Below are 17,003 nucleotides of genomic sequence, written 5' to 3'. Positions count from 1 at the left end.
GCAAATGTGTTGCCCCAAAGTGGGATTCGAATCTAACAACTCGTTTCAGCTGTACAGTCGATTCTTTATTTTAAGAGACAATAACTTTAATTATTGTGCACTTTAAACTTTACAACTTTGCAGATTGTTTACATTCACATACAGCTATATCACACACTGCAAAAAAGGCAAAATTGGAAAAAGGGCATAATAGGGGCATTTTAATACCAGACATAGTTTACTATACAAATATGATCTCAGATGACTGCATTAGCTGGCTGAGCATAAGCTAAGTTTAGTTGGCAGGTAAGCTCAACTCCTATATTAAAAGGGTCATGAACTTGCTTTTTTTATTTATTATTTTATAGCCTACTGTTGTCTGAGGTCGACTTATGACGTTTGCGTGGTTTTTACATTCAAAAACATCTAAATCTAGATCTAGAAACTTCCTAAAAAATAAAGTTCAACCACGCATTTCTAATATTTGAACCCAAAGGAAGTTTATGCAGTGACTGTGTTCTTACACAACCAGGCACTGCATAATATTTTGCGACCTTTAATGACATGTTTATTGCTCGATCTAGGTTTAGTACCATTTCCGTTATTTCCCTTGTATGCATGTGTGAATTAGTGGCTACAGAATTAGGAGGCGGTGTTTAATCTATTACGTCATAAGTAGGAACATTCCAGGATCTGGCATTTCCTAGGCATTTTTTGTAAGTACGATAACCTCTTATATATCAGAACCTCAAGTAAAAGTTGATTTCTCAGTTCATGACCCCTTTAATAGTTAGTTAACTTGGTGACGTTAAAAAAATTATTCATGGGTCTTGTAATTTTCATTTAAAAAAAAGGAAGGTGATAATTAAAAATAATGTGTGGATTTCATTAAAGAAATTGTGATTCAGTGTTGTACAGAAAATGTTGAAGACTTTTTACTAATAGAACCAAGAGATAAAACCAAGAGAAGCAGTTTTTTGATGCTTGAATCGGGGAACTGATTAAACTAAAATAATTAAGGAAAGAAGGCTGCCTATTTTTTAATTTTGAATTAGCTCAATTTTTGCAGTTTTATTTTAGAGGTGATTGTTAGTTCCCAGCATGCTTTGCATATGGCTGGATATGGAGAGTAAATTTTGAAATTAAATGCTACTTTATGTTTTTGAGTGAAGGGAGGCATCTAATGTTTAATGTTCAGTTATGTTTGACATTTGAGTTTCTGTTACATTGAAGTTTCCATTGCACAGTGCAATCGTTACCACTGTGCAGAAGAGTAGAGCTTATGGTTATGGATACTACTCTTCTAAGGTATTAAGCCTTGTTTAATGAGCGGTAGCTTTGCTAGTGCTAGTGCAGTACTTTCTAGTATTTCTCAAGTATTTTCCTACATGAGCTGTTTGGCTGTAAACAGTCTTGCAAATGTATAAAATAACAAAATACAAACAGACCTCACTCAAAATCACAGACTTTTGAGAATCAACTTAAAATAAATGAGCACATTTCCCTAATTATATTAAATTCATTGTGTCATAGATTAATTTAGGAGATTTCACATGATTTATTCAGGTAAATTACATTTAAAAAAAATCAAGCCTGAAAAACTACTCAACAATGTTATGTGTAATATTGTTACCTTAATTTTTTTTTAAGTAATTAGCTCATTCGATTTTAACCATGTGCATGATAAAACAAATACGTAATAAAATATTGTTTCATTAATCTGATAATTAGCTAATCTAATAGTTAATCTAATTTAATTTTAAAATTTAAACTGAAATTTGCTAGGGATTTGTGCGCATTAGTGTTCACAATACTAATTTACATATGAAGGTAAAACTATAGGCTACGATCAAATAATATTTGTTATTTATTTCTGAACTGTTAAAGAACGTACACGGACCCAAAAAAGACATTCGTGAGCCTGAACAGAAATCTTTTTATATAGCCTTTAACTGTAGGCCTATAGCTTTAACTTAAGTTAAATGATTAGTCACCGTAGCACACTTCCATGTGATTGCCAGATTTTTACTGTTGCAGTATTCCATTATCTCATATCGTTTTATTGTTAGCGTTTCGTTTAATCTGAACCTGCTCCGAATAGCTACTGTTTTCGCACAGCATCACTCCGGGATCCGCCCAAGAAACACCAGTGCCTTTAAATGAAGTGCAGTGCGCCTCCCTTCTGCGCGGTTAACATGAGCAGATCTTCATACTGACAGCAGCTCTCGAGGGTGAATACTTGATTAAGCTGCAGAACCTCTAATAGAACTGGCACATATTGATTTATTTTTTTAATATAGGGGTGAAGGTGTTGACTACACGTATTTTGAGGATTGTGCTCTTCCCCCGAATTCCGCTGATACCATTACATCTCAGGGCATTGCCTTAATTTATAGATCTCAGGTGTTATATGCAACATTGGATTCTTCTACCAAGTGGTGAGAGGATTCATATTTTCAAACACCGGCACACTTTTTTCCTTCATCCGGTCGCTAACACCTTCGTTCTCCGACATCTCAAACGAAAGAAAGCGTCGGTTCTACTCATTCAAGGCTGGTGGATAGGTTCTCTACAGTACAATGCTGATAAGTTTGTATACTCTGATGACATTTGTATGGGGACTACCCGGCTTTTCGGCCTCTTACGTTCCCTGTGAGCCGTGCGATCAGAAGGCGATGTCCATGTGTCCTCCGGTGCGGACGGGGTGTCAGGTGGTGAAGGAGCCCGGCTGCGGATGCTGCTTGACCTGCGCACTGACCGAGGGGCAAGCGTGTGGAGTCTACACGGGCACTTGTGGACAGGGACTGCGCTGCTTACCTCGAAACGGGGAGGAAAAGCCGCTGCACGCGCTGCTTTACGGCAAAGGAGTTTGCATGAATGAGAAACAAGGTGTATACAAACCACTGCCTAGAGGTACGTTTTATTGACAGTATATGTAATTAATGATTGAAAATATTTTATTGAGCTATCTATCTATCTATCTATCTATCTATCTATCTATCTATCTATCTATCTATCTATCTATCTATCTATCTATCTATATATGCTGAATTATCTAGGTCAGGACATCCAAAACGGAACATTCATAGGATTTATTTGATATCATGGATGAGTTTTTATATTTATTGAAAACAGAGTTGGTATTCAAATCAAATTCCTTCTCAGCAATTCCCCACCCACCCACACACCAGCAGATCTAGGCTATCTCTTTATCACACTCTTTCACAGGCTTTAGCCTCCCCTACCTTTCTTTTCAGGTCCATAAAAATCAGCGATAAACTCGGCTGTCAGCACTCTGAAAACTGTGATTATGCGATCTCATCACTTTTACTGAAAACAGCTGCTGCAGCTATTTAACGCTGAACCTTCGTTTTGCAATTTATCACAAATTTAGCCCAGAATGGAAGGCTTGAGAATGGTTCTGACAGAGAAGGAGTTGGAAGAATTAGGCATCATTCTGAATAAATTAAAATAAAATACAAGCTAATATTTACACAAATTTGTTAAGACTGCTCAGATGAGACTATGCAGCCTCTATATTCTGTTTAAAGATGCAATGCTACATAAAAGTACTATATAGCTCTGACCCACCTATTATCACAAAGAGCAATGATGTTGCTTTGGTTCAATAAATGAATGTAGAATCAGTTTCACATTTCTATTTATTTCATTCTCTATACTTATCAATTAGTTTAGTAACTGATAATAATAAGTCTGGCATAATATGTGTATATATATATATATATATATATATATATATATATATATATATATATAGTGGATATAAATTAAGATATACATTTTCTAGCCAATTGTCTCTGCCTATAACATATACAGTATGCATCTTATCATACACACAGTAAAAGGACAATGCAAGTTTTGAGGACAAAAATTGATGAAACAGTTTAGATACTCTAAAAAGTTACAAAAATAATTAAGATGTGGTTGCAATTTAACTAAATTGACGTACCCCCCCCCCACACACACACCTCCAAATAGGATACTTGGAAGTGCACTTGTAACATCACTCAAAACACAATATCCCCAAATGAAAGATCCAGTTAACTACTGTATGACAGATGATAAAATAGCTAATTAAGAAAGGGGTGGGAACACAGTGTTGATTTATTCAAGGATTTCCAAGATTTGCTGAGTTATTTTACTCTGATTTGCCAGTGATGCCATCACAAATGGCTTGAGCGATTTACCCATCTGTTGTGACCCTGGCTGCTTAGATTTTCCACTGAAGACAGAAGGGGCAAGGAATGGGTCAAGCTGTTGAATCTGATTACTCACTGTACAGCTGGGCAATGCAGTGATGTGTGAGAGAGAGGACGAGGGTATAGACTAGGCAAATTGAAGATGGCATCTGGCATCTCTGCTTTAAGTTAAAAGAATAGAGCCGGTAGTTGAGTTCAAACTGTTGATGGCTTATTGTCATGCTTGATTAGATTCTATGACATGTGAAAATGTAGCTTTGAAAACTTCTATGATAGGTTTTTACAGATTGTTTATTCAGAAATACTTGGCTTTTTCTATTTCTGAATTTGAACTTGTATAGTTTCTATGGTAAGTCTATGGTTATATTGTGATGAAGGCATGTTCAATGAATTATGCTTTACTGATTTTCATTTATTTATTTTTCCTGGAAGACTTGAGTTATTGAGTTATTCCCTAAAAAAGTTTTCATTATGAGATGACACGAGAGAAAGCCAACAGCTAAAAAAAAAAAAAAAAAGAAGAAATCTGTTGTCTCTTCTCAAGAGTAGTGGCTTGCTCTCAGATGATAAACATTAGTCTTGCTAAGCCATCTTTACAAGCAACATTATGGATACCAATAAATATACTGTAAGACCAGCACTGAAAGATAAAGGTATTTGTTGTGGATAGATGATTACAAAGTGACTGTAGTCAACTTGAAGCATACCAGTACATTGTGGCCTTTTGTGTTTGACATAAAGATGTCTTGACAGTGCAAGCAACCCTGGTGTATTTGTTACATCCATCTCAGTTATGCCATTGCATCTGACTATTGTCCTCTTTTCAGATCATGAGTCACACGAAGACAGACACGTTGCAGAGGTAACAGAGGATCTGCTTCCCCAGGCCAAAGTACCATTATTCCAAAGAGACCACGTTAACAGCAAGAAGGCTCAAGCCATGCGAAATGATCAGAAGAGACAGGAGGCTAAACTCAGGATCAGGGGCAATTTTGAATACCCACTATTCAGAAAGGACAAACATCACTCTGACATTGTAAGTTTGTTCATCAACGTCCATCTGATGATTGTAAAAAATACTTCTGATTTCATGCTGATTCTGTTTATATTTTTTATATGTTATAAAGTGTATATTAATGCCTAACACCTTTTCCAGAGTGTTCTGTTAATGATGTTTGTGCTAACTGTAGGGTCCATGTCGAAGAAAGCTGGATGGAATCGTCCAGAGGATGAAGGACAACTCCAGAATCGTGGCTCTTTCACTGTACCTGCCTAACTGTGATAAGAAAGGCTTCTTCAAGCGCAAACAGGTTAGTTCTGCACTTCAGCATTTTTATAGATGTCAGCTGCTGGCAAGCTTAGTTGTCGGAAAGTTTTCTTTCCTATAAACACATGGCTCTTGGCTGAGGGCAGGGTCAAGTTACATTGCTTACTTTGTTGTCCATCTTTGGTTTTATGTTGCAGTGTAAACCCTCCAGGGGGCGCAAGCGAGGCATCTGCTGGTGTGTAAACAAGCATGGAGTTCAGATGCCGGGCACTGACTTTAATGGAGGCAACATCCAATGCAAAGATCTTGAAAGCAACAGCAACAACAACAACGAATGAGACAACTCAGATTTGGTCACATAACAATGAAATTGTCTTTCATCTACCATATTATGTGATTTGCCAATTATTTCTTATCTTAATCTGAAGGAGTCTGACCTTTATTTGTGGAAAATCCATATTATATAAAAACAGCCTCTTTTAAAGCTAGGCAGAGGATATGCTCAATACATGCAACAGGTGATCTTCATGTGTCATTAAGGTTGGTGGGATGTATCAATAATTATGTGGGAAATGTACTAGAGTCATGGACTTGTTTCCACTGTATCTTATATAACAGACATCTTTAAAAGGTTTTATGAGCTTATAGGAATAGTTCACCTAAAAATAAATGTAATTATTTACCCATTATTGTATACGACACGGCTTCTTCTGTGGAACACAAAGTAAGATTTCCAACAGTTTTGTCCATACAGTCAGTTGGGTACAAAGCATCAGTCCTTTTGTGAATTCTTTTGTCTTCCACAGAAAAAAAAAAATTGCATAAAAGTTTGGAATGATATGGTGAGTGAATAATGGCTGAATTAGCATTTTGGGTGAACTATCCCCATGTATTAATATGACTGTTTCATATGACTTATTCACGTAATAGTACTTGTATGCACTGTGTATCAGTATAACCCTTTCCAAAGTTTTCGGCACATCACTTTTATTGTCTTGGCATATTGTTTTGCCAGGCCGAATGATATAGGGAAATATATATTCTAATAACCACTGTTTTAGTGTACTGTAAAAAGAAACACACAAAAGTCCTATGAAAGAACACAAAGCACAACCTCCCAAAAAAGTGTAGACACATATATAAGCATGCAGTTTATATAAATCACTATGGAATAAGAAAGCCTCACCATCTGAGAGCACAACTGTGACAAAGCAACCAGCCATTTTTCTAGTTTTTCAAACTTTAACAGATCAGGGTCCTTGGGCTCTTATGGAAATCTCAGTGCCTTTTTCTACTCAATATTTGAATACTGATTTACATCAAAGACATCAAAGGGGCCACAGAGGGAAAATACAAACACTCAAAATGCTTACCTTTAGTTCGCAGGAGTGTAGATTCAAAAAAGCAAATTCAGTGTTCTTAAAAAGTAGGCAAATTGAGATTATTTGCATTATGAAAATGCTATAGTAGTAAAGTACCAAAGGCACTATTAGGTGTTGGCCTGCAGACTTGAATTTGGTGCAACAAGTTTCAAGGCACATTAGTGATTCTGTGAGATTTTTAAAGGACAATATTCCTCTTGTTACTCATGAGTAACATGAAAAGAATTCTGAATGGTACCACCCCATGTTGCAGAGTTAGGCTCATTTTATGAGACAAAAATACAAAGCAGAGCAGTGTGACAAGTTTTGTAGGATGCCGATCTAATAATGAAGGGACTTTGATGTGCATTAAAAAAAGTAAATTTTCCCATAACCTTTTCAGTTTAAGATTCTTATTCTTCTTATTTTAAAAGCTTTAAATAGCTTAAGCTGACCTTAAGTCAAATAATATGGATTATAAAATTATTTGTATGACATCTAAATACCTGCGTGCAATATTTATTTGCCATGTAATTTATTTACTCTTATTTTTGTCTCTTTTGTAAAGACAAAACATTTAATAAATATATAAAGATATTCTGATATAATCATAGAAACACTTTGTCTGTGTACTGTGCTAGTAATTTCAAATATTTAATAGGTACACCACCAATTACGTGTGCAGCATACAGTATGTGATGCGATCTGGAAAAACATGTTGGATGTCACGCTGGGATGTTTTCAGGTAATTTTTAAAAAATAGGTTGTATGTAAATTTTTTTGTCAATATTAGGGTTTGATTCGATTATTATTCTATACCATCTTATCTATCATCTCTGAAAATATCTTGGCAAAATTCACTTGTTTAGTACAGAAAAATAGTGATTTATTTCAGTAAGCAGAAAAGACTGTAGCTGTCAGGGTGCTGGCTAGACAGAGGACTCAGATGCAGAGTAGTGAAAAGGAGAATCTTTTATTCTTGCTACAAAACACAAAATAACATAAAAAAATAATTAAATGCTCAGGTGCACACAGAGATATCTGAGCTGGCCAGCACACTGCGGACCACTCGTGCTGCCGGATCTCCGAACTACGGGTCCTTAAACAGGAAAACGGAAGGTAAGAGTGAAGCTTGGACACCACACAAAACACGGGCAAAGACAAAACAATCTAATCAGGATGACTGAAAGAAAGGCAGAGACATATAAGAGAGTGGGGGAATGAGCAACAGGTGGGGAAGAATCCGCTGGTGATCTGCACACCCCCGCCACGACCAGTGCTGATTGCCCAGACCACGAGCTACCAACAGACAGGACAACACAGACTGCAGGAGAAGCCACCCTGCACCGTGACAGTACCCCCCACCTCAGGGACGCCTCCTGGCATCTCCGGAGGACTCACCATGATGCTGATGAAACTGATCAATGAGAGCACGATCCAGAAGATCGCGAGCCGGAATCCCGCATCTCTCCTGCCGATGCCTTGTTCCTCTCACCAGTCCGAGTGAGGGCTTCTCTGGCAATCCTCCAAGTACGGAGGCATCTCTGAATAAACGCATGTGCAAAAGGAACAATGGCATCAGATTCTTGAGAGGGGAATAAAGGTGGCTGGTAGCCTAAACAGCACTGGGAGGGAGACAACCCCGTAGATGAGACCGGGAGGTAGTTATGCGCAGACTCTACCATGGTCAACCTGGAACTCCAAGATGACGGTTCAGCAGACGCCACACAGTGCAGAACACTCTCCAAATCCTGGTTGGCATGCTCGGCCTGACCATTAGGCTGTGGATGATATCCGGAGGATAGGCTCGAAGTAGCTCCCAGCTATCGACAAAACTCTGTCCAAAACCTAGACACAAACTGGGGACCCCTGTCAGAAACCACCATGGAGGCCATGAATACGGAAAACATGATCTAAGACAATAGTCGCTGTCTCCCTCGCTGAAGGCAAATTGGGGAGGGGAATAAAATGGACCACCTTTGAGAACCTGTCCACCCCAGTGAGAACTATCGTCTTGCTACTAGACGGAGGCAAGCCAGTAACAAAGTCCATCGCTATGTGTGACCAGGGCCACTCATCCAGCGTCAGCTTGACAGCAAGTAACTCCCCATTCCCAGTGTCATAGTTCCGTTCCGTGGGGGTTAAATGATGAGAAAAGAAGGCGCATGGATGTATTCTCTCATCTGAAGATGATCTTTGAGACAAAACTGCCCCAACCCCCACCTCAGACGCATCCACCTCCACAATGAACAAACGAGATGGGTAAGGGGTCGTTAAAATGGGGGCCGAAATAAATCTTAAGGCTCTCAAACGCAGCTTGGGCCTGCGACGACAAATATAATTGTTTCTTTGTGGAAGTGAGATCAGTCAGAGGAAGGGCGATCTGGCTAAAGTTTCGAATGAACTGCCTGTAAAAATTGGCAAACCCCAGAAAGCGCTGGACCGCTCTATGACTATCTGGGGTGGACCAATCAGCAACTACCTTTACCTTGGCAAGATCCATTCGGATACCCTCAGGTGAAAGAATAAGACCCAGGAACGAAACAAACTGTGCTTGAAACTCACAATTCTCCAAATTGACAAATAAACGATTCTCCAGTAACCACTGGAGCACTTGCCTGACGTGCTGGACATGATCGCACTCGTTCTGGGAGAAGATCAGGATGTCGTCCGTGTAAACAAAAACAAACCAATCAACCATGTCTTGGAGCAAGTCATTGAGATGGAAAGCCCAAACGTCATAAATAAATATTCAAAATGCCCCGTATGGGTGTTAAAGGCGGTCTTCCATTCGTCCCCCTCCCTAATCCGAACCAAGTGATAAGCACTGCGGAGGTCCAACTTCATAAAGATGGTTGCCCCCTGTAGGAGCTCGAAGGCCGATGACATCCACGACAAAGGATAACGATTCTTCACCGTGATGTCCTTTCTCCCCTGATAGTCAATACAGGGGCGCAACGATCCATCCTTCTTCTCCATGCTGGAGAGGAAGAGGGATGGATAATGCCTGCTACCAGAGAATCATGTACCTCTCCATGGCCTCCCTCTCCGGACCCGACAGAGAGTAAAGTCGCCCCTTAGGTGGAGAAGTGGAGAAGTGCCAGGCAACAGGTCAATCGCACAGTCGTACGGATGGTGAAAAGATAGAGATGAAGCTCGGGACTTACTGAAAACAGCTCTCAAATCATGGTAAGACTGGGGAAAATGCAGCACTCAAACACTGAGCTAAACAGAAAGGGCTCCAAGCCAAAATAGAACCACGGGCCCAATCAATATGGGGGTTATGTTTAACCAACCCAGTGTGACCCAACACCACTGGAGCGATGGGCGAGTGAATAAGGTGAAATCTAATCTCCTTGACATGATTACCAGACAAAGTTAATATGACAAACTGGGTGGTGTGAGTAGTATTAGTAAGATGGGTGCCACAAAGGGTCCTGGCAGAAATAGGTTCGGCCAGTGCAATGGCCGAAATGCCCAGACGTATTGCCAATCTGGAATCCATGAAGTCGCCCTCCGCTCAAGAGTCAATTAATGCCGAAACCTGGAAAACAGCAAGCTTGAAACTTTGAACGGCCACCAGGTGGCAGTCGAGTTGTAGTGACAGTCACCATGTGCTCTCCCTTGCACTACCACATGACCTGCCTCACCGCAGTACAGCCACATCTGATTATCCAGGCGATGGCGTAGCTCCCCTTTGGTCAACCATGCTCTCCCGATCTGCATAGGCTCCTCCTCCGGGAGGATGCGGCGGTGAGACATCGTGTTACATGGTGCTCCAAACACAACCCCGGTGACGTGTCCAGGGGAATCCCCTCTCTTCGGTGCTGAGAACAGAGGGCAATCCGGTCGTCGACCCGAATGGCGAGGTCGATAAGTTTATCCAAGCCAGAAGGCAGCTCCAGAGAATAGATCTCGTCCTTCACATGCTCAGCCAGGCCGTGGAGGAAGTGATCCCAGAGAGCCTCCTCATTCCAGCTGCAGGACGCGCTGAGCGTGCGGAATTCAATGGAGTAACCAAACACTGACTGTTCTCCCTGCTGAAGCAGCGACAATGCTCATGCTGCTTCAGTACCGCGTGCAGAGCAATCAGACACCTTGTGCAACTCAAACGACACACAACAGTCCTGCTTCCTGTCCCACATGGCCGTTCCCAAGTCTCTCGCTTGACCTACCAAGAGAGTGTGACGAACTCTACCCTGGATTGCTCCGTGGGGAACAGGAAAGCTGGAGAGTGAAAGTCAGTGAGTATTGGGAAAGAAATGACGGAAATGAGTTGGGCCCACCCAAGTATGGAGCAGGCAGATTAAGCTGCGGTTCCACGTGGCGAGGAACTGCTCCTTCACCACCCGGAGCAGGTGGAACAGCCTGGGCTGCTGAAGGGCTGGCCTGCAGCTGGTCAAGCTGTTCTGCTAGCTGGTTGAGAGCCCTGCTGCAGGAGAGTTTGGCCCAGCTCTGTTTCCTCTGCTGAATCCATTTAATGTTGAATAGATTCTGTCTGGGTGCGGGCTAGACAGAGGACTCAGATGCAGAGTAGTGAAAAGGAGAATCTTTTATTCTTGCCACAGAACACAAAATAACATAAACAATAATTAAATGCTCAGGTGCACACTGCAGACCACTCGCACTGCCGGATCTCCGAACTACGGGTCCTTAAACAGGAACACAGAAGGTAAGACTGAAGCTTGGACACCACACAAAACACGGGCAAAGACAAAACAATCTACTTACGATGACAGACAGAAAGGCAGAGACATATAAAGGAGTGGGGGAACGAGCAGGTGGGTGTTGCGCATGAATAATGGTGCTACTTTTAAGGCCTCCCCTAGATGACACTGTTGTTCATACATGTACTACTGTAGGAAAGCAATGTGGAAGAAGAGAGTTAAGTAAAGACCAAGTTTGGTTCAGTTCTACTTGTTTTCTGCTTCTTTATTTTACTGATTCCCAACATAACAATTGGTGACGAGGATGCCAGGATGTCTCTGCTCTCTCTGCAACCCCTAGTAGCATTTCCGGATTGCCCCAGGTGAACCGAAAATCCCTTTGATGCATGGGAAAAGTTGTTTCAAAACTACCTGCTTGCTATCGGTGGCGAGGAGTTTCCACCGAGAGGAAGAGAGCACTACTAAAACACTGTTTGGGAACATAAGGTCAGCGAATTTACAATACTTTGCCTCTTACCGCTGATACATATAATGGTTCTTTACAAGCACTGAAACAGTTCTTCTCCCCTAAACTGAATGTTGTTTCCGAGAGATATCGCTTCAGGCAACGTGCTCAAGCTGTGGGTGAGTCTACAGATCACTACGTTGCAGTGCTTCGTGAACTAGTAAAAAATTTGCTTTTGGCGATTTGGAGCATGAAATGGTCCGCGATCAGATTGTGGAAAAAACATGCATGTCCCCCGAATTCGTGAAAGACTGTTATTAGAGCCAGATTTAAGCCTTGAAAAGACACATATTATTGAAAGACAAATTGAAGCAGCCATTGCAGATGCCGAAGTCATTGCTGAAGGGGAATGGAAACAAATATCAGCAATACAAAAACAAACTAACATGCGAATGCAGAAAAGTAAACAAAAGAGTAAGTCGAGAGAGGATAGACGCATAAAGGGTCGACAGCAATGTTACCGTTGTGGTTCTGTGAATCACCTTTCAACTGACAAGTCCTGCCCTGCATTTCTCAAAAGTGTGCAGGTCATCACCGAAGTCAGTTAATGAAGTAAGCCTACAGGTACCTGAAGTAATGGTCCTCAGTGTGAATAATTGTAATATAGATGGAGCGCCAATGGGCACTTTTACTGAAGCCACACCCATACTCCCTGCACAGTCTTGCACCATTAAGATGATGGTAGATACAGGCTATGGTGCATTTATTCTGCCTCAGAACCTTTACAAAGAACACTTCAGTTCATGCACCATGCTACCTGTTTGTGGCTCCTTGACATTGAATGTGACATACTATCGAAAAACAGTTGTTGGTGAGTTCAACATAGTAAAATCAGGAACACCTCTAATTGGATGTGACATACAGTGGGTACGAAAAGTATTCAGACCCCCTTAGCCCCCAGCGTGAGTTTTTTTAGACGACCATTATTTTAGAATGTATCGCCTTATTGTTTCCATGGCAACACGTCATGCTTGTCATGTGAGACAACACAGTCAAAATAGATCTGTATGACACATGGATCACTTTTAGTAAATTTTTCCTGTTTTATTCAAAATGTTCCCAAAACATGCTCACTATATTAGGCGGGTGTCGCTGTTGGACAGTGTTTTCTCTACTTCCTGTTGGCCTTCTGTAGCTAATCGTAGCCCCGTGTAGCCGTTTATATTTTATTTTTATTTTTTTTCTCTAGAACCTTTATCTTACTATCACTCTCTGTTTTTTAAAGTAATAAAATATAACAATTCACACCATATTTCTGATATTATTGATCAATCTTATCAGATTAATTTTTTTGTGTAAATGTAAATACAGAAATGCATTGCCATTTTACATATTGCATTGTCATTTTGCATATTACATTCCAAATTGAATATTGCTACCCATATGCTTCCATATTTTTTGGGGTGAAAATACTAATGTGCCTAAGACTTTTGCACTGTACTCTACTTTACAAACGACATTGTTGCTACTTTATAAAGAATGACCATACAGTAATTTACAGAACTGATTAAAGACAGTTACAGACAGTACTCATTTTAACTAAATAATCAGCGTGAGGGACAGAGATACAGTAGAAACATTATGTGTGGTTTTGTATTAAATAATGACCCAGATTGTGAAATACTTTAATTTGAGTAAGGGAAGCACAACTTGGGAAATGAGAGCATCCAAGGTGAAAGCTATTGATTTATTTTAAATATTTGTAATGTTCTTTAATGTTATCTTTAGATTTTTTTTTTTTTTTTTTTTTTTTAAGTATCGGTTCAGGTACCATTTAGGTGCCGGTACTGTTTTAAAAGTATCGAAAAGGCACTGGACCCTACTTAAAAGTTATTATTTCTCACTGGTTCATTTACCAAATGGGTGCTTTCTCTTCGTCCTCCACAAATTATTTTACTGTAGGTAGTTCGATAGTGAGAAGTTTGAATAAATTATCGTTTGCGATTGTCGACGCGATTGAAAATGTTGTAATAAGTAGACTATACCAATTTTGTAACTCGTTACCCCCCCCCCCACCACCACACACACACTGGACATAGCAGACGTATGTAGCGAATACCGGTTAGCTATCAATCAAGAAGGTATCAGGATTATGAGTTATTTTTCATTTTTAGTTTTTGATTATTCACTTGGATTAATCATTCATTTTGACAGCACTATAATGTTTATTGTATATAGACAACAATACAAGGGTAATTGTTACTAAGCCTGCACCAATGTTCTTGTCTATTGCCCTCGCAGATTCCTGCAGCTAAGCTTGGATGTACATTTACATTCCATTACAGGTTATTGATGACATGCCTCTGAAGTTTGACTTTTTGCACCATAACAATACTTGTAGGCAACTACTTTTTTTCCCCTTACATTACTTTTACTTTCATACTTTAAGTAGTTTTTTAAACCAGTACTTTTACACTTTTACTTGAGTAAAAAGCTTTAATTGATACTTCAACTTCTAGAAAAGTCTTTTTAAACACTAGTATCTATACTTCTACTTGAGTAATGAATGTCAATACTTTTGACACCACTGCCTCGATTGCAACCAGTCTTCTTTACCTCTCTCACCAAGGCTCTTCTCCCCCGATAGCTCAATTTGGCAGGACGTCCAGCTCTAGGAAGGGTTCTGGTCGTCCCAAACGTCTTCCATTTAAGGATTATGGAGGCCACTGTGCTCTTAGGAACCTTAACTGCAGCAGAATTTTTTTTTTGTAACCTTGGCCAGATCTGTGCCTTGCCACAATTATGTCTCTGAGCTTTTCAGGCAGTTCCTTTAACCTCATGATTCACATTTGCTCTGACATGCACTGTGAGCTGTGAGGTCTTATGTAGACAGGTGTGTGGCTTTCCTAATCAAGTCCAATCAGTATAATCAAACACAACTGGACTCAAATGAAGGTGTAGAACCATCTCAAGGATGATCAGAAGAAATGGACAGCACCTGAGTTAAATATATGAGTGTCGCAGCAGAGGGTCTGAATACTTAGGACCACGTGATACTTCAGTTTTTCTTTTGTAATAAATGTGCAAAAATGTCAGCAATTCTGTGTTTTTCTGTCAATATGGGGTGCTGTGTGTACATTAATGAGGGAAAAAAAGAACTTAAATGATTTTAGCAAATGGCTGCAATGTAGCCGCACTGGGTTGTATATTATAATTAACTCAAATGATATATAGGGAATTTTAATAATTAATCAGGAATATGATTAATATATATATATCTCATATGACAGTTACATTAAAATTATTGAAGATGAAAAATAGGTCAATTGTATATATCAATAACTCATTACAAGGCACTGTAATTTACTCATTAATATGTCAATATTCCATTCTTCATATCAATTATAGTGATATCTCTTACTGTAAATTACCGCAAATCAAACAGTGGTTTGTCCAGCAAACGGTCGTAAGATTAACTTATCAACTTTCAATAAAGTTATCACTTCTTATAATTCAAGGAAAAATATTCTCTGGCCATGAAAACATTATCCTATCATTATGAAATTTAGGTTACTAAAAAGTAAAGAGCTTGTAGCTATCAGCTAAGATCAGACATTTCATTGACTCGTGGTGTGAGCGTTTCAGACAAAGGCAATCATGAATATATATTGGTTTTTAATAATTGAACTAATAATACATCAAACTACAAATCACACAGAGTAAATACGCGTACGACAATACAGACAGTAAACTTTGTACAAGACATAACGGAATCCAAATGAGAGAGAGAGAGAGAATGAGTGAGAGAGGATGAGAGAGAGAGGTGAGAGAATTAGGCGTGATCAAAGAATTACGCTCAGTTATGCAAACTCACAGACAGTAACCCTTGAAAGACAACAACGAATCAAATTACCTTGAAAAGGTAATAGACAAACTTTAAGCAGCACTTAAATCTCCATACACTGTAAAAAGAATACTGTGAAATTTACAGTAACTTACTGGCAGCAATTAGCTAGTAAGTTGCTGTACAGTAGTTCATTTGACAGTATGCTTACTGTAAACTTAATTGCAGTAACTTTAAAAATACTGTAAACTTTTTTACAGTAATAATCACAGTACTGTGTTTCATCGCCTCATATATTTTACTACTGTAATAAGGATTACAGCATTAATTTTGTGTACTGTAAAATGAAGTCACTGTTTTTGCCACAAAAATGCCATTTATTTATAACTTTTCACACTTTTAATTTCTAAATTCATAAAATAAAAATATTCAATAGGTAAACATTTTTCTGTTAACATTTCATTTCGTTTTGTATACAACAACACTTTTCTGAACATACAAATCAATCCTGTTCAAATGTATTAAAATGTTCGGTTAAAATTAGAATGTATAAAAGGCAAATTAAATTATTTAAAAACAGCAGGATTTCAAACAGTAGAATTTGGTCCCTGAATGTTGTTTTTCTCCCAGAACTGTATTTTTCTTCAGAAACGGGCCTGAATTAGTCAATTTCCTGGGCTGGAGTCTTCTACCCTGCAGTGGAAGAAATTAATTATTAATGGAAAGGTTTATAAGCAAGACAGATGGGTTGATGACAATATATAAAAGTTTGATTGGATCATTTGATTTAGCCAATCAACGTGTAATAATACAACATGTAATACAATGTCCACTTCTCTATAAACCAAAACTCTTACTTAAAACACACATATTAGGGCCTGGAGAGAAAAATCGATTCACCTAGCTATTGCATAGATTCTAAAATCGTTTTTTAAATTTTTTTATTACAGAATCTAAAATCTATGTCCTTGCTTGTAGATGAGGTTGACAGAAGTTAGCCACTTTCGTTCCAAGAGAGGATGAAATGTGTCGTTATCTATGAGTATTAAAGTGTCGTAACATCCAGAGTGGACATGTAGAAGAGACATGAGACTGAACACACTGAAAAGCCTTTGCCCTGCTTAGATGCTGGGAGCAAGATTAAACAAGAGAGCTGCATGATTCATCAAAGACTGTGACCTCGGTCATCGCGACCTTTCAATTTGTCTGTCTACTAAACT

At 39.2% G+C, this 17,003-nt stretch overlaps 1 protein-coding gene and 1 long non-coding RNA gene across 2 annotated transcripts in view; one reads left to right on the top strand and one right to left on the bottom strand.

The window, feature by feature from the left end:
- The window catches only part of LOC132152011 (uncharacterized), a 461,940-nt gene that overhangs the window by 232,034 nt on the left and 212,903 nt on the right, over positions 1-17,003 (bottom strand). The window lies entirely within an intron of this gene.
- On the top strand, positions 2,184-6,988 carry LOC132152000 (insulin-like growth factor-binding protein 5). The gene is made up of 4 exons (XM_059560608.1): positions 2,184-2,892; positions 5,027-5,235; positions 5,390-5,509; positions 5,664-6,988. The coding sequence occupies exons 1-4, from the start codon at positions 2,559-2,561 to the stop codon at positions 5,802-5,804; spliced, it is 804 nt and encodes a 267-aa protein (XP_059416591.1). The 5' UTR covers positions 2,184-2,558; the 3' UTR covers positions 5,805-6,988.

Source organism: Carassius carassius, chromosome 10 (assembly GCF_963082965.1).
Source record: "Carassius carassius chromosome 10, fCarCar2.1, whole genome shotgun sequence".
In the NCBI taxonomy this organism is placed as follows: Eukaryota; Metazoa; Chordata; class Actinopteri; order Cypriniformes; family Cyprinidae; genus Carassius; species Carassius carassius.
The sequence above is the reverse complement of the archived record's forward strand: the minus strand, read 5'-3'. Positions and strand labels throughout refer to the sequence as shown.